At 42.1% G+C, this 18,392-nt stretch overlaps 1 protein-coding gene across 4 annotated transcripts in view; it reads right to left on the bottom strand.

Annotated features, from left to right (window-relative positions):
- adgrv1 (adhesion G protein-coupled receptor V1) overlaps nucleotides 1-18,392 on the bottom strand; it is a 103,759-nt gene that overhangs the window by 32,797 nt on the left and 52,570 nt on the right. For all 4 annotated transcript variants that reach the window (XM_086030440.1, XM_086030442.1, XM_086030439.1 and 1 more), the window contains 17 exons: nucleotides 18,108-18,257; nucleotides 17,322-17,542; nucleotides 16,959-17,238; nucleotides 16,702-16,845; nucleotides 16,438-16,609; nucleotides 16,212-16,353; nucleotides 15,462-16,030; nucleotides 15,114-15,377; nucleotides 14,453-14,570; nucleotides 14,193-14,364; nucleotides 13,840-14,082; nucleotides 11,977-12,384; nucleotides 11,622-11,794; nucleotides 10,489-10,735; nucleotides 10,245-10,384; nucleotides 9,194-9,354; nucleotides 8,656-8,756 (listed from right to left, as the gene is read on the bottom strand). In XM_086030440.1, coding sequence (XP_085886566.1) covers nucleotides 8,656-8,756; nucleotides 9,194-9,354; nucleotides 10,245-10,384; nucleotides 10,489-10,735; nucleotides 11,622-11,794; nucleotides 11,977-12,384; nucleotides 13,840-14,082; nucleotides 14,193-14,364; nucleotides 14,453-14,570; nucleotides 15,114-15,377; nucleotides 15,462-16,030; nucleotides 16,212-16,353; nucleotides 16,438-16,609; nucleotides 16,702-16,845; nucleotides 16,959-17,238; nucleotides 17,322-17,542; nucleotides 18,108-18,257 — 3,705 coding nt within the window. The remainder of the gene's footprint in view (nucleotides 1-8,655; nucleotides 8,757-9,193; nucleotides 9,355-10,244; nucleotides 10,385-10,488; nucleotides 10,736-11,621; nucleotides 11,795-11,976; nucleotides 12,385-13,839; nucleotides 14,083-14,192; nucleotides 14,365-14,452; nucleotides 14,571-15,113; nucleotides 15,378-15,461; nucleotides 16,031-16,211; nucleotides 16,354-16,437; nucleotides 16,610-16,701; nucleotides 16,846-16,958; nucleotides 17,239-17,321; nucleotides 17,543-18,107; nucleotides 18,258-18,392) is intronic.

Genomic DNA, 18,392 nt, shown 5'->3' with positions numbered 1-18,392 from the left:
GCAAATAAACACCCGCTCCACCTCGGTGTGTTTCCCATCCAAACAACCACAACGTGGCATCTACAGTCGACTGAGCTGAGAGCCGGACAGCAACACAATATATTGCGTCGATGTGTAAAACTGCAAAAAACACGACGGGGGTGTGTTCGGGGAATGTGATTCCAAGAATAAAAGCTAACTTTAGCTTATATAGAATTTGGACCTCTAGAGTAGAGACTGTCAGCACAGTGGTAGTGTTGAGGTCGCTATAGCGTTCCAACATGTAAACAAGTTTACGGTGTAATTAGATACCGCGTCACGTGTTTCGGCATTTACCTCCAGAGAAAAACATCATGCGTAGTCCAATAATCCATCCCATGAAGATGGACCTTCACCAATTGGTTTAAATTCCCAAAACACTTCTAACACTGCCAGGCATTTTCGGACCCTTTTTTACCATAACGTTTGAAAAATTTGAAAAAAATATAAATAAGTTCCTGGGATTGAATGGCTGGAAAGTGAAAAGACAAGTAAATAAGTCAATGGCAGCGAATGAGTTAATGGTCAATTTAGTCACCATTTAAACTGGTAATAATAAGTTGCCCAGGCACCATCAAATTTCCTTGAATCATTCTTACTTGGTCATTCTTCAAAAAGCCACAAAAGAAAACATCTGGACAAATCTGGACCACCCAATTACAGAATTACAATGATGGACATTAGTTGACCGATTCCCTTCAAAATTTGTGGAAGGGTGGGGCATTGGCCAAGGAATTACCTTATGAATTTTGGTAGACCAAGATTGTTTTTCCACCTTAAGGTTAACATGCCGAGATCGGTCCACATGCATGAGATTGAGAGTGAACTATTTTGTCATGACTACGCCAAATAGAGAAGCCAAGCACCACACAGCCACAAGAAGCACATTAAGCTGCATTCCAGCAGGCCCCCTCTCTCCTTATATTCACAGTTTAATCGAAGAGTGTCTGCTGCCGGAAAATTGCATCTGCTTTTCATTAAAGAAGGGTGACTTTCAAGGAAATTCTCTTTTTGTGTCTGGAGACCAGAGAAGCCTTTTGGATGGAAGACATGCGACACGCATACATACACACACCCACACCCACACCCACACAATGCAAACAGTGAAATTAGCTCCTCAAGGTCAACAAGCTGTACTTACTATGCACTTACGGAACTATATGTGGGCGCACACCGCAAATCGTAAAATAGCATTTCTACGGTCATAGTGTGACAGTCGTACACGGTTTCTTGTGGTTTCACAGACAAACAGCAAAACACCATGCAATGTAGCTATTGTTGGCTGTTACAGCCCACAAAACTGGAAGGGCTTCTTACAATATACTAAAAACAATATATTGGCGCTGTCCTGTGAAAAACACATGTCCAATTTTTGCATTTTTTAAAATTGTCCCCTTACTGCAATGTCTGTAAGGTGGAAATACCATTCACGCAAAAATAAGAAAAATGAAAAAAATGGACATATAAGTGTTTTTCACAGGACAGCGACGATATGGGAATTAATCCAACAGCCAGGACGTTAAAACGTAAAAATGCAATTTCCATGTGTGTGTGTGTGTGTCCCTCTTTGCAGTCTTGTGCCCACCTGCTTCTGATTGTGCCTTCCTCACCTGCACCTCATTATCCCAATTACCTTGTGTATTTAACCTCCTGTCTCATTCTGATTTGTCACCAGTTTGTAGTATGCTTTCGTCATGTTACAGAATTTCTTGTTCTCTACACTGACTTGCTTGTGGTCCCCTTTTGGTCATCGCCCTCTTCTTTTTGCCTCACATTTGGATACCTTTGCTGACCGCCTACACATGTACCAAACCCAGCCTGTTTTTTAAACAGTGTGTGTTTTACAACTCTCTTCTTCTTGTGTTGCAGTTGAGTCATATTCCTTGTACTGTTTTTAACAGCAATAAGTAAATGCAAAACAATTTGTCCTTTTTCTTCTTAACTCATTCACTGCCATTGACAAATGTATTTGTTTTTCACATTCCATCCATTCAATCCCAGGAATTGATTTCCCTTTTTTTAGGGTAGAAGAGGGTCTGAAAACGTCTGGCAGTGAATGAGTTAAAAAGTGATTTCTAATAATTGATCAATACAATAAAGTAGAAAAAAACACAATCAGCTGTGTGCACACTTAAATATGACTTTGGCACACCTTGCCATGATATTTTGTGCACAGCGCTCTTCAGGTCACTCAAAAGATTTTCTATTGGATTTAGGTCTTGGTTCTGTCTGGGGCTATTCCCAAACTTCAGTTTTCTTCCAGTAAGGTCATTCTTTTATTGATTTAGCCCAAATAGAGTCAGATGTGTGACAAAATGCCCAATTTCAGATGTAGATGAACAGCCTAAAAGCACCATGTTTATCAAACCAATTAGTTCAGAAAGCCACACTGATCTTCCAAAGAAGCTTCACAGACTGACAGCAGTTGTCATGGTGATTGACTTGCCAGCAGTTTGAATAATTAGTTTCATTCGTGTTATTCCTGCAGGGTAGGGAATTCATCCTGTAACATCTTGCAGAGGATTTGCCTTCTGTTGTAGTTCACAATCTAGTTGTTTATTAACAGTTGCACTCCATTTGGCTCTTGATTCTGTTTACAGCATGACAATGTCTAAAATGATTTTGTTCCAGTAATTATAAGCAGACAGCTTTTGATAAAACAAAACAAAAACAAAAAAACAGCACAATGGCCTCTTGGTGTTGGCGAGTCATAAGATGCACACCTTTGGGAAGTACCAAAGTAGTGCCAGGGAGAATCAGAGACGTCTTACAATGTAGGCTTGAAGATGATCCAATTTGTGGAACTAGACTGACCCCTACAGGTTGATGAAGCTTGAGGTCTCCTCTGATCTGTTTGTTTATGGCTTGATTGGGAAATGAGGGTATTAACGCTCAGTGCCATCTGTGCATTCTAGTTGTCCGTGCATGCGTCTTGTTCTTTTTATGTCTTGCGGACAACAGCATTGGCAACTTTGGTATAACATTTGGCAGAATGCGTGTTTTGCGTAAAGTATTTCTATGTTGCAGTTTGTAATTGGCAGCAGGTTTATGATTGAAATGAGTAACTTTGATTTCAGAAAGCATAAGACCTGATTACAGTTGATTAAACCACTGGCTATATCCTTCCTCTGTTGAAGACATCCCGATTCCCTAAGGAAGTCAGGCCACTCATTTCAGGCAATTAAGATGGCTGCGGCCATTATTGTCTCTATCTCGTGTTAGGCCATGTGTTCAGGCAATCTTGTGCAACCGTTACGTGTATCCATTTGAAGCAGCAATGAACTCAATGGTTGCGGGGTAAACAAATGTCCTCCAAAGCGGCAAAGTTCACTTGCCATGCAGAGTGCAGCCAAGACAAGCAAGTCAAACTCCAAAAATAGAATGTTACTAAAGAGTTCTGTAGGTCCCCACTTTGTTTATCATCTGTAGTGTCAGCAGTCCTGTTTGCTCTTTGACAAATCTGAATCAGGTGAAAGGTTCATCCCACTGCATGAAGTACTGCACGTAAAGAAATGCGAGGAAAACCACCATCAGAATTGTTGTGAATGCTAACACAAATATTAGACCTTAACTATATGCAATGAATGATATTATACTTTTTACATCTATCCATGACAAAATCAACAGATAACTAGTCAACTGTACAGCTACGGTTGCACCGTGTCTTTGCCAAAACGAAATAATACAACAGTTGTCGCAGTCACAATTTCGCTCTGCATGAAACAATAAGCCGTGCAAAGGGTGTTAATAACTCAAGCATCTCAACACCCCCGTGCATACAAAATGTCCTAAGTTATATAGCAGCTAAGGTAGGGGCTCACAGTAGAACCAGGCCAAAGGTGAGAGGTTGTCGTGGCCTCCTGTTTCTGTTTATATTGTGCTTTTTCTGGAAATAGACCAAAGTTCATGGAAGCGATTTTGAGGTCACCAGCTGTTTGGTCAACAGACATTTGGCAAAACTGTGAGTCCAGAAAGGGCAGAGTCACTTGTAGCACCGACAATGCCATGGAGCCCAATTGTATTCCACTTAAGTATTAGAACAAATGGCTAGGGATGTCACGATATCCAAATGTCACGATACGATAATTATCACGATATTGTGGGGAGGTTGTCGATACATAAAAAGTTCATGATACCATATAAAAACTAAGGATATTGTAAAAAAAAAAAAAAGAAGCTCATATCTACTTAAAAAAACATCACAATATTCTGTTTTTGTACATAAGAGCATTCACAAAGAAATAGGCTTGGCCAGTCATGAGCTCCTATTGGCGATTAGCTTAAATTCAAATTAAACTGCATTAATAAACTAACCACCAGAGGGTGCTGGAACTGCGCAAATGGAAAACAACGTGGGGCTTTTAAACAGATTTGCTGCTATTAATATCGTGAAACGACGACGATATCTTGTGGCAATTTTAATATCGCAATATCATGATATTGCCGATATTGTGACATCCCAACAAATGGCTCATTCCAGAGGCAGAATAGGGACCATGTACATCCGTTGTTAATATTAGTTGTACTCAAAGTATCGATTGTGATTGTTTAAACCTTGAGTTTTGAATGGCATATGCACTGAATCCTGATGGGCTGAATTAGCGATTAACGATTCCAGTTGAGGAGCTTTCGCACTTTTATGACTTTGTTGAAGAGTAAATAACTCAAGACTGTATTTTTCAATCAGAATACTCTAACCCTAGATGAAACTGGTGCTTAACATTACAAAAAAGTAGCATTTAATGGATGTTTTTTACTTTTAGAATATAATATTAGTGCAATAGTACACATTCGACAGCAAAAGGGGATCGCAAGATACACATTACCAGAGGAGCCCATGTTTAAGTGGTGCATTATATTAACTTTGTACAACAGTAAAGTGAAACCTCCAATGTAGAACACCATACTTACCATAGTTGGTTGACTTAACAGTAGCTCAAGGCAAACTTTCACACCTGACGTCTTGTGCGACTTCACAAATGATAATTTGTTCTCCACATTTGCGTTTGTTGTTTGTTTTGCGGCATATTCTTTCAAAACATTTAGTTTGACCTCCGAATTGCGCCACTTACACGTTCATGGTTACGTGATGGTTTGGATTTTCCAACTAAGGTCACATTTAAACAAAGTCATGTTTGTTTATAAAAAGAGTTCCGCAGGGATCCTTGATGAGGCCCCTGCTAAGGATAATAAAACGTAAAGTGGGGCACTGGACTGTTTGTAATAAGATTAGGGAATATCATCATTGGTCAAACTGATGAGTCACACAGGATGTGCCCTGTCATTTCCAGAGGGATAGAGGGTGTGAGAGAACCAGAGAGAGAGACCGCATTTTGGTGCCTGATAATATTCAGAGCAAATCTCGGCAGAAAGATAGAAAGGGCCCAGCACAAGGAGGACATTAGTCATGATTTACAGGCAAAAAAGGCAGACAAGAACATTATATTGTCTGAATTGAAAGAACATGACTTTGATGTGTATCAGATCTGTTGATCTCATGATGAGACAATAGCAATATGAAAGGCAAGAATTATACTCCTCCTCAGCCGAAAACAAGTCCTGACTGCGGTCCTCTCACCCAGTTGTTTCCATCCCTCAGAGCCAATTACACAACTGGCATTAGTCTCTCTCTCTCGCCCTCTCTCCCTCACACAGCCACGCAACGAAAACTCACAGTTTTTTTTCCCCAAAAGCTTGAGGGCAAAATAACAAAAATAGGACAGATTCTCTGACGTCAAACACACAAATCTCATTGTTCTTTGATTTGATGATTGATTGGTCATGATGGGAACGGGTAAACTTCCTCAGGAAAAACTCTTATTTACATTGGGTTGATCTTTCTTCCCGACACGCCCCCTCCCAGAGAATCGGCCGACTAGACTAGCAAACCGTGACTCGAGCCTCTTTTACACAGACACTTTTGGGAATCCCAGCAGTAACCACAAGCGCTTGTTCGCTCTGTTGAAATACGGGAAGGGAGGTGGGTGGGAGAGGTTGTCACGTATGTGTTTACGGGCTGAGAAGCAAAGCTCTGAATGCTGGAGCTGGTCCCGGAGCTAACAGGAAATCCTTTCACCAGAACAAGAGTTACCTAAACACTCACTCAGATAAAAGGACAGCAGTGGGCATGCAGAGAGGGGAAACACTTTACTGAGTCAGACTGGCTGTATGAGATGGGTTGGGGTGGGGGCTGCGTTATCACAACGCATTGGACATTAAATTGTGTTTTCATTGGCTTTGACTTTTTATCCAGCAAAAACTTGTAACCCTGTTCGGTAAATGTGGGGAAATATTTACTGAAAGAGAACATACAAAATCTCACTAACAAAAAATAATGGCCAAAGAGTAAAGTAGCCAGTGCGTGTTTTGAGTCTGAAGTTTGGACAAGCAATCTATCTATCTGTCTATCTGTATTAATCCATGGGCATGTATGAAAAATAAAATACTACAGAATACTGTCTATCTGTATTAATCCATGGGCATGTATGAAAAATAAAATACTGGCAAGGTTGCATTATGTCTGCATTTCTCCCTAAATTACTGTAAGCCAAAAGTAAAAGCTCTCTCACACTGATAATACACATTTGCACCCCGCCCCCCCCACCCCACCCCACCCACAAACACACCCCACTCACACACACACTTACAGGGGTAAATTTCCATTCCAGGCAATTTTCAGTTGTCTTGCTGAGCACAGGGACAAAGTGCTGGACCAAGTTGGAGGAGTCTTCACTTCATCGCACTAATACCGCTGATGTGAAGGCAGGCATGGGACAAATCGTTATTATTTGTCTGTGTCTTCATTTCCACAGATCTGTTTTGGCCTGTTTGGCCTTTATGAGAATTCAAGCTAATCGGTATTTGTCCCGTTCACTTCAGCATCAACTGTGTGGGGAAATGAATGTTCATTTCATTTATTAATGCCATTTATCAAATATCATTGTAAAGAGATGGAATTTGAAGTTGAAATTTTGAACACCTATATCCATAGTATAATCATATTGAGCAGAATAGGGGAGGACTACATAGATGTTGCTCAGCTTCCAATCTCATTTTGTTCTTGCATCCATCTGTTGTTTTTTGAGCTCCTCGTTAGATTCGCGGGTGAGGTGAAGCATATCTCAGTTGACTCCGGGCGAGAGACGGGGTATGCCCTTGTCACCCGCCACTCATGGGTTGTTTTAAAAAAAGCATTCCCGCTTGGACAATATACAGTCTTCAATGAACCTAACGTGTATGTTTTTGATATGTGGGAAGAAGCCAGGTAGTGAGCATTCAAACGTCTTTCGACCAACAGCTAGTTGATGACCCTAACCCTTAATCAACAGCGCTTCTGCTAGCTATCCAAAGAGCTTGTTGTATTAGCTATGATCATGCCAGGCCTGGAATGGTCTTTCTCTAGGCAAGTGGGGTGAAAGGAGAGCAGCTGGGTATCTTGCAGCAGTCAATAAACAGTGACATAACCGCAAGTCCAACTTTTAGATTTCGTTCACCCGCTCCATTTTCTCAAAATCTCACTGAGGCATCGTTTTGTCCTTTCTTGACAACTGAGGGCCATACTTAGAGACATAAATCAAACCGACAACTTTCATTTTCTCCCAACAGCCATCGGCATCACCACTGCAGATGAAGCGCCCACTCCATCAGTAGCGATTGCGTCCTGACTCCTGACAGTGCAAATCGATGGTGAGACACCACGGGGCATCACTCATAGTGCTAATTTCATTTATTGGGTCAGAGATCCGAGATTGTTGGACTTATTAACATCAGTAGTCCAACAATGTGACCAAACGATGGTTGAAATTGTTCATAACGCAGAATGAGCGACAACAAATGATTTTAATTTGGCACAACATGCACTTAGCCCATCAATGATTCCCAGCGGCAGACAACCACTCTTCAAAGTAAATCCTGTTCAGTTAGGCCTTTGGATTCCGAGTCTGTAATTCAACTGGCATGAGACCAGAACAAAAAAAAAAAAAACGATTTTCTAAACAATAGCACAATGTCTTCATTTCCAAGTAGAAGGTCTAAACATACATTGACATGGAAACAGAACAGGACGGAATTTTCCATTCCAAACCCATTTAGGTCCAGGGGCTCTTTCCGGGCCATAAACGGGTTGAGCCCAAGGTGCATAGCCCCCAACGACTCAAGGCTTATGTTTGTCAACCAAAGAGAGGGGCTACCTGTGGAAATTTACCAGTCCCGCACTTGTCACACGCACATACACACATATGCACAGCATAGAGACAAAACAGAGACCGCATATCTTGCTCACTGCTCATGTGACAGCTTGCGTTTTTAATGGGCAAGGGTGCGGGGGACATGGTTTCGTTGTCAGGACACTGGAGCCCGCAAACAACGCAAACCGGTGACATCTGATTGTCTTTCCTTTTGAATATCCATGAATATTTACAAAGATAAAAATAAGCAAAGTCTTGTGGCTGAGCAGATGGGACCATGTGCATGGATTGTCTGTGTGCAAGCGGAATATTAATGTTGCCCTCCAAAAAACACAGGATACGGTGCCACGATAGTTTCAGATGTTGCATATTTTTCGGCGCGGCCTTTGCGGTATAGCAGTGTAGTGCCGTGCTGCACAGGAGGTTTAAACGAGAACAAAATTTGCATTACCTGTGTTCCGAGGCAGCTGACCATCATGTGAACTAGCAATTTGGCAGCAAACATGGGGAAACGGGAGCACAGGATGTGTGCAATGATGGCCAATGCGAAGGCTGGAATGGAAAACAGAAAACATGGAGCTGTTGTTGTTAAGAAATTAAGAAATGCACGAGAACATATTTTGCGTCAAACAAGAAGTGTTTGAAAACAGGAGAGACTTGTTGTTTGCAAATAATGACCATGTTTGTATATAACTAGAATTCTTCGGAATGACTCAGTAGAACCAAGACCTCCACGAAGGCTAAATCAGCAAAAAAAACAAAAACATTCATGCCACATTCAAGTTTGGCTAATAATTATTATTATATTACTGTGTCCTGGTTTATGGCGGATTATGAACAGACGGGGTTCTTATTCTGACTGTGTGGGCTGACAGTTCCATTGATGCCAAAATGACTCAAATGGTAAAAATAAATAAACAATTGCATGATCTACGTGGCAATCCAATGTGATATTATCCAAAATTCATTGCCGCGGTGGTGTGATGTACCTGAAATGCAGATGAACCCGGAGGCATAGAAGGCCTGGTTATATGATGCAAGGGGGGCAAACTCCGCATGGGCCGCGTAGACAGATAAGTGGGAGCAGGCGCACTCCACGTAGCTCCCACTCTCTTTCACAACTCTGCAGTACTGACCATCCGACGACCAGCTAGACCATTGAGAAAACAGACATGAAATCAACAACATAACAAAAGTAGGTCACTGGTATTTCAATATTGCAATCCATCTGATTTAAGGTCAGTTGTGTCTGTGAGGATTTTGTGTCCCTTCCCTGGCCACAATTCTTTCAATCCAATCTTTCAGCAGTGTGATTATTTGCACTAACATTGTACAAGGAGCTGTTTCAGCAAAGCCGAACATGCCAAAACTCTAAGCCCCGATGTAGACCTCCAGAATGTCCTCATTAAATTCAAGGTGAGTGGGAGGATTCACAGAGTCGCAGACAAATGCAGAGTGTCCTCAGGCACTGTACAACTTGCAGTGTGCACACTTGACAAGTTGACCTTGCCCAAATATGTGAGGATGACAGATAAAGGGAAGCACACAGCAGCAGCTTTACAGAGTATTTGGATTAGGGGTGAGCCTGGTATTAAAGTTCCTTGCTCAGCTATGGGGAAAATAAATGGTCACTTCATTAATTATTTATTGTAAAAGTCCCGGTGTTGTACTGAGAAAAATAATGCCGCCCGGAGGAGTTGTCTACACACATGCAATCCCAGCTGATGACATATTATTTTCGAGACCACAAACTCGTTGAGACTCAATTATCAGTGCCTCTGCTGATTGCAGCCAAGTTGTGCACTCCAATTTACCTTACAATTTCTCTATGCTAGGGGCTGAACCAATTTGTTGGCAGGTTTATTACCCCATATCAGCGTTTCAAGCCTGAGGTTGATTAACCACGAAGTCCCTTGTTTTTGGCATCTCGTCTTTCAACCCGCCAATTTACAGAGGACTTTCCACTGTGGGTCTGAGAGTATGAAGGCATTTTGGTGTGTTAATGCCTAGGAGTCACCTATCCATTCTGTGGTTGGCTACCTTGCTGTGGTCTGGTTCCAGAGAAGGCACATAGAACGTCCCGGTTTAAGTGGCTGACCAGAAGTGTGGATACGATAAATCACCTCGATACCATCTCTAAGGGGGCTCGACTTTCTGTCTTGTAGGCTAGCAGAGAAAACCTACACATGAACAGAAGAGGTATTGTCATACTGTTAAACTATATTTCTATGGGGTAATACTGCCACCTGCTGTTTGCAATCCAACAGAGATTTTAAATCCTTACCTTTCCATTAAGGGCATTTGTTGTATCATTGGTGACAAACCAGAGGTTATTTCTAAACTCTGTCAGCTGAATATGGCTGAGATTGTTGCAGTCAGTGGTGGAGACAGCCGGCACTGCCAGCAAAGTGTCAGGAAGCTGGAAGAAGTCTGCGTTACGACCCCGGAATTTGTATCCATTGATTTGCGTGGGATACCACTGGAAGGCAGAGATGGACATGTGTGCGCATGTGTCCAAGATAGTGCCCCCTCTGGAGAAAACACACAAAGACATGCATTATTTGAAAAACAAAACACATTTCAATCAACCTAAACACATTTTTTTCAAGAATATGTTCCCAGCAGGCCCACTAGTTGAAACAAGGCATTCTGATTAATAATGCGTTTGTGGAATATGAGTTAAGTAGCCAAATCCACCCCTTTTTAGCCATCTCAGGGGGAGGCCATTTTGTCACTTCTGCTCGACTGAAAATGACATCACAACTGCTGAGGGCTCAGGTAACGACCGATCACGGGTCAGCTTCAGAAAACAGCCGTGATTGGTCATTAACTGAGCCCTGAGCAATTGTGATGTCATTTCCAGTCGACAGAAGTGGCAAAATGGCCGCCCCCAGAGATGGCTAAAACGTGTGGATTAACTCTTATTCCACAAACACAATATTTATCAGAATTCCTTGTTTCAACTAGTGGGCTTGCATAGAACATATTCTTGAAAAAAAAAAATGTCTGGGTTGACTTCCACTATAAGGCTTTTTCTACCAAAAGCACCATACAAAAAAAAATAATAATAAATACAAATTGAAGCATGCAAGGGCCACTGAGATTTTTAACTTTTATTTACACAGTAACACACTAAAACCAGTCAATCAGTGATCTATTCAGTGGGTATTAAAAAGTCTACACAATGCAAGATTTTGCCGTATGAAAAAATGACAGCAAGATAAATTATTTCCAAACTTTTCCAACAATTATTGTGACAAATTACCATTAACCTGTAAACTCAATTTCTTTTTTTTTAATCTTTTTGAAAGAAGAAGTAAAAACAGCAGAGTGCAAATGGCCACCAGGCTCTTGTGTGGCCATGAATTCTGGCATTAAGGAAACAGAAACATCCACCCTGATTAAAAGTCTACTCACATCTCACAATGACTGCGCATGATAATGAAGAATGCGAATTGTTCAGCCACTTCCGCAAGGTGGCTCAGGCCCCGTGTGTCGACTCGACTGGGGTTAGCCAACGCACACAGCAGGTCATAAGTCAAGTTGCGGCTGCTTTCATGAAAAGATGCTCGGTCGGACAGTGCAAGCACCTAGTTCAAGAAAACAGAGAAATGCAACACAGAACAGTACTGTTGTCAAAGATTTATAGAATTGTAATTTTATTTTTTGGGTGGGGGGGGGCAATTAAGTGAAATTGGATAATTTCCTGCGGGACACCTGATGACCTCTGTCACGGCGCACTGGTTAGGAATCAGGAGTCTAACATGCTCACCTTCCTCAGAGCTTCAAGCACAGCCGTCATCTGCTCAGGCGACAGCACCGAGGCCGTCTGATCGATGAGCTCTCGCAACACCTGGTTGAGTGTTGCTGGTTCGAGCGGTTGATGCAACTTCCCGACAAAGGCCCACGTTGTCGCACTAGCAACATTTGACACAAGCGTCACATTTGCCAGGCCGAAGTCGACATGCACTCTGGCGCCCCCTGTCGCATTGAACAGCAACACTTGGAAGCGCTTCGGCCGGGGTAAAGACGACGGCAGGTCGGGGGTTAGATAAATGTCTACGGATGTGTTGTGGTGACCCGCGTCAAAGGTCAGCTCGCCCTCCTGCTGAGGAAAATCCAATCCTTCTTTCGCGGGATGGATTACAAATGGTCCAAGCACCTCCTCCCTGGAAAGTTCCTAAAGGGGAAAAAGATTTGTGAGTTGGAGATATATTACAAAGATTTCCATCATTCATCAATTTCCTATATGGTGCTTGCTTGTTCTAATAAGAGTTGCAGGTGAGTTGGAGTCTATCATTGCTTACTGAAAATGTGTGGTTTAATATTTAATGTGATTAATCCTACGCATTTTAACGTGTATTTGTCTGCTTTTTTCCCCCTCCCAATACTCTAGGGAAAAGTACAGTATTGCGTATTGTAGTTATTTTGTACTGTATTCATTAACAGAGCTCAACACAGGTCCTAAATGAATACATCCACTTGGTAAGTTTTTTATCCATTTCTCAATAACAACATACATTTTCAGAATTTTGACGATTACTATACATGTGGTTTAACAATTTGTGGATTGTCATAAAATCTTTGTGGGGCTACTTTGTAGAACAGCATGTCATAAAAAATTATAATTCTGAAAGAAAATACAAGATTTTGAAACAAATATTTTGGGTGTTTATGCTGAGCACTGCATGTATTATGTATGATTTCTTGCATCATTGCGATTGGTAGAGCTGATATTAGTGGTAAGCCTTTTTAGTTTGCAGAATAACATGGAACTATAATACACACAAAGACTAGTCTTTAAGGCCCAATACTTGTTAGAGCCTGCACATGCTTTTGGATTTGGTTGAAAACACTAAATATACAAAATGAGGTTTGACTGAGCAATGTTTTTGTCTCACAACAAAGCTTTTATAAGCCACTGATCAATGTTGAGAAGATGAAAGCGGGACAGCACCATCATGTGTTTCTGTGTGAGGTTATGATTTTTGTTGAAGGCACTTTCTTCCTTTAATCTCCAATATGACGAGGTGAGAGTGCTAGCCGAGTATTAAGCCTCTGGGTTGGCCGAGTACATTCAGGAGAGAGGAGAGAATTCTACATGGTCTCTAGTCAATAAAAATGTAGTTGTGCAGATGGCTGAAAGAAAGAAATGTCTTAAACAAACCCATCAATAATGTGTGTGTAATAAGTTTTACTTTATTACAGTAACCGTGTTTAAATACATTCACTATTTTAGGATTACAACAGATTGTGCAAAGGAATGACTGAGGAAACTCTGCATTTAAAGCGGAAATCAACCCAAACACATTTTTTTCAAGAACCGGTTCTATGTAGGCCCACTAGTTGAAACACATTGTGTCACTTCTGTCGACTGAAGTTTACATTGAAGTTGCTCAGGGCTCAGATAACGACCAATCACAGCTCACCTGTGTTCTGAAGCTGAGTGACAAAATGGCCGCCTCCTGAGCTAGCTAAAAACAGGCGGATTACTCATATTCCACAAAGGTAATATTAACCAGAATGCTGTGTTTGGACTAGTGGCCCTGCATACAACATATTCTGGAAAAAAATATGTTTGGGTTGGCTTCCCTTTAAATAAAAAAAAAAATTAAAAAAAGTAATTGTATCATACCAGAGTTCGGTAGCGTACAGACATCGTTGAAGCTGTGCTCGTGCTCCTGTACACCTGGAGACTGAGCTTTATGGTCGTTGGAATGGCGATGGGAAACCTGTGGCTAATGCCAAAGTACACAACGCCTCGTGGATCGTCACTCTCTACCAAGGTGATGTTGGCAAATCGGCTCGTCTCATTAATGGTGGCGCCTGAGCCCACCTGAAAAACTTCCACGAAGAACCAAGTGTTGTACTCTGGTTCCTATGGAAACATGAATGGATTCTTATTTTATACACTACAGAAAAAAAAATCTGTGCTTGACTAAAATATGTAAATAAACCAATCTCCGAAAGATCAATATTAGGTCTCACTTCATCATCTTGGACCTCCAAAGTAAACGCACAGATGATCTCTCCTTTCCTACACAGGACAAATCCTGAAGTGTGCGCTAGCTGTTTGGTCAGGTTGACTCCATTGCTGACGAGAGTCGGTGCTGCTTTGTTAAAAGTAGCTCGCCAGAAAACCTGCAAATCTTCAAAGGCTCTAAGCATGGGAAAAAAAGGGCCTTTTACTGTAAATGAATAACAAGTGAATAATTGTACTCCATATTTAGCCCAAGGCAATAGATTACCTGTTTTCCTGCCTCTGAACATACAGCTGAACTGTTTTGTTCTCTGAATCTTCATCCAAAACCTGGCCCATCAAAGAATTGTGACTGAAGCCTACTATACCATTATGGAAGTCACTACCTGTTATGCATGATACAAAATAAATGACAAAATATTCCAGCTATCTATTTTCTATACAAGTTATCTTCATTAGAGTGACGGGTCTTCGGAGTCTTGTAGAGTCTTCACTTAAGCTAACATGCATGATTTTGGAATATGGATGGAAGCCAAACTATCAGAAGAAAATCCACACAAGCATGGGGAGTACATGCAAACTCCACACAGGCGGATGGGCTTGCCGGCAATATAAAATAACATACAATATGTTTTATTGCCACTGTACAGCTATTTTGCAAATCTGATAATTGCAGCCGCTGGTTGAGAGGTAATATCATTCAGGACAAAATAGCAGCTGGGGATTAGATCAACAGTGGCTCAATACAAAACAGCAAATCGAGCCTAATTAATAAAAGTGGGACATGACATTACATTACACAATTAGATAACAAACACACGCTCGGGGATCATTTGGTTCCACTGGCACAATTCAGTCCAATAATGAGTGAAACACAGAGTAAACCGCACTGTACAAGCTGGAAAACCTGGAAACAAATTTGATCTTACCCAGGATGGTGATCTTGGAAAAGGCCCCAAAGCCTTGGTGTTGAGTGTCAGTGATCTGCGCCCCACCTTCAGGATCACTGAGATAGATAAAGAACACCTCCTGTCCTTCTGGTTCGGAGTCATCCAGGATGAAGAGGATCACCTCTGTTTCATTCTGACCAGCCGGCAAGTGCACCATGCTAGACTCCAAGCGGAAGTCCTGATTCTCCTTCGCTAGTGGCCAAACAGGCTCGAGCGTGAAAGGGAACGGTGTTGTGCTTCCGTCTGGAGAAACATCAAAGTCATGCAAATGAATCCAAAGTGCGAACTTTTAATTGGACAAATGATCACATGAGTCAATCGAAGTACCTCCGTATGCTTGGAGTTTAACTTGTACATCTCCAGCCAAACTGTCTGACCTGCGCACCCTGAGGAGAACTCTTCGCTCCTGTTGGCTCTCTTCGTCCTTGTCCTCGGGTACTTGGACCAGTCCGGGACCTATACTTAGTACTCCACTGGTCACATCACTTGCCAAAATGCTGATCGTTGCCAGACTGTGTGGCGGGTTGAGTCGAGGCAAGACATCTGCCCAAAGCATGCTTGGAGTAAGGATTTCAACGTCAGTAAGGTTGACGTAAAAATATTCATCTGGCTCAGAAAGGGAGTCATCCAGGATTGACAGCTGGAGGGAACTGTTAGTTTGGCGAGGAGAGTCAAAAGCCAAATGGCCCTGTGGCATGGCGATGAAATCAACTTCTGCAGTTGCACTGCCTGCGATTGTTGTGTAAGACAGGCGAGTGCTGTTGCTACGAGAACCATAGAGCCTCTGGACATAGAGCGTTATAGTCTGAATGTCCTCTTCAATAACCACCTGGCGGGATTCTGGTGAAAACTGGTAGATTCCCAGCGGCTCCACTTCTGCCAATATGAATCCTGACCTGTGCAGGGACAGTAATGTATTTGATACGGTCCACTTAGCGTGTAGATTTGCATTCATTAGATTAACATGTAGACGCATCCTTTTACTTCAAACATGGCAAGATTGGAATTTTCAGGCTTTTGGTGTACACATGCAATGACTAAACACTGACAAGTCCCACTCAGCAATGAAAGTCTTACCTGAGCTTGAAATGACTGCCTGCAGCAGTGCCAGAGGTAGCGCCCGTAAGGTATAACGCATGTGCAGTTGGCTCAGATGCGTCAGCCACGGCTGTCAACTGTATCATCTTTGTCCTCTCTCCATGGGAGAAGGCCAGTGAGCCTGAATATGAGGAATGAGCACATTTCAAATATGCTGTGCGAACAATCGTATTCTTGTTTCCATACTCTGGTCTGGATTTGTTACCTGAATTTGGCACGATAGTTCCAATTCTAAAACCAGGTGGAGACTGTCCTGAAGGATACCCTGCTCTCCACTGGACCCTGATATCCCCAAACAACCCGGTTCGTGTCACCTTTGCCTCACATTTCCCTGTATCAACGTTTGAAACAAACAAAGCCAGGGAGGCGAAACCCACCTGCGGAGCAGACATGAAACAAACATACTGCATCTTATTGGCTTTTTTCCATCTGCAAACAAATGGGGGACTTTTATTATATAGATGCTAACCTCTGAGCTAGCAGCTTCCTCTGGCACAGTCACCATAGCAACAGAGGACTGGTGATTGAGGAGGGGTGGTGTGCCAAGCAAAGGACTGACCATTCTTACATTTGTTAGCTCTACTATGAAACTCCCACCCAAAGACAAAAGCACCTGCCAAAGAAAAAGCAGTCAATTTGACAACGTACAACGAATGAACTCCAACTGTATTATTAGTCTTGATTGGTTGTCAATTTTCAATTTCAAGAAATTCAGCCAATTCTAACCTGGCTGCTGATGTGTAACATGACAGTACTGAACACCTGTCCCTCACTGAACAGCAGTTGTCCTTCAGCGTGTCCTTCCACGAACATGCCCATGTCCATCACCTCCTCTGTCCCACCGGTGATCCTGTAATCCACACTGACGTTGCCAAACAGTCCTGCGAGCCGGGTCGCGTTCACAACCAGAACTCTACGGACCCCTGCCCCTGACCCTTCGACAAACAAAGACTGCTGCTCAGGATTCAAGGAGAAGACACCGTGGGGGTCATCATTAGCATGTACCCTAAAGAATGAAAGATTTAAAGATTAAGACTGGATTAAATCTTACATTACTAACCATGAAAATCAGTATAACACATAACCAACCTAATGTGGGTGCGTAAAAGGATTGAATTGGCATCCAGGGTAGCACCACCCTCCACTGCTGTCAGTTGGACAGTGTAGAGCTCCTCCAGTTCTGGCACAGTGTCAGGTCTCAGGCCGACAACTATTTCTGCCTCTCTCTGGCCCTCCATGATTATCACAGAGCCAGAAAATACCAAAAAGTCACCAGCTACGTCAAAGTCAGAGTGTATCTGCCAGTGAACCTGAAACACAAAAACAAAGTGTTTCATGGAGTGCATGAATTAAAGCGGAAATCAACCCAAACATGTTTTTTTTTTGCTTTTGTTCAAAGCAAGCCCACTAGTTGAAGCATGGCATTCTGATTAATATTTCGTTTGTGGAATGAGAGTTAAGCAGAAAAATCTACCTGCTTTTAGCCATCTCAGGGGGCGGCCATTTTGTCACTTCGGTCGACTGAAAATGACATCACAGATGCTCAGGGTTCAGATAACGACCAATCATAGCTCAGCAGAAAACAGGGGAGCCGTGATCGGTTGTTACCTGAGCCCTGAGACACTATGATGTTATTTTCAGTCGACAGAAGTGGCAAAATGGCCGACCCCAGAGATGGCTAAAAATGGGCGGATTAACTCTTATTCCATAAACGCAATATTTATTAGAATGCTTTGTTTCAACTAGTGGGCCTGCATACAACATATTCTTGAATAAAATATGTTTGGGTAGACTTCCCCTTTAAGTATACAATTATGTATTCAGTTTATCTTAACTATGCCAAATTTGTGGTTAAAGCATTTAAAAGGATTTTACCGTAACATTACCCACGACACCCTCTCGGCGTGTAACATGCAAGGACATGTTGAATGGACCCTCTTCTTCCGTGGGTTCGTCGTATACACGTTCTTGAAGTGCATCCTGTGTAAATTGAACTATACCATTTGGGTCCCCAAACTTTTCAATCTGGAAGCAAAAACCATATCAATAGTAGAGTTCACGTTGTAAATCAGACAAAATGCTTCAGGATTGTATCAAGGGAATTTCAAATCAGTTCATAATGTGTTAATCTGTTACAGTTGTTATGGTCTGTGTTTTGAG

This window comes from Filicampus tigris, chromosome 5, assembly GCF_054856515.1.
Source record: "Filicampus tigris isolate MCC_2025a chromosome 5, RoL_Ftig_1.0, whole genome shotgun sequence".
Taxonomy (NCBI): domain Eukaryota; kingdom Metazoa; phylum Chordata; class Actinopteri; order Syngnathiformes; family Syngnathidae; genus Filicampus; species Filicampus tigris.
The sequence above is the reverse complement of the archived record's forward strand: the minus strand, read 5'-3'. Positions and strand labels throughout refer to the sequence as shown.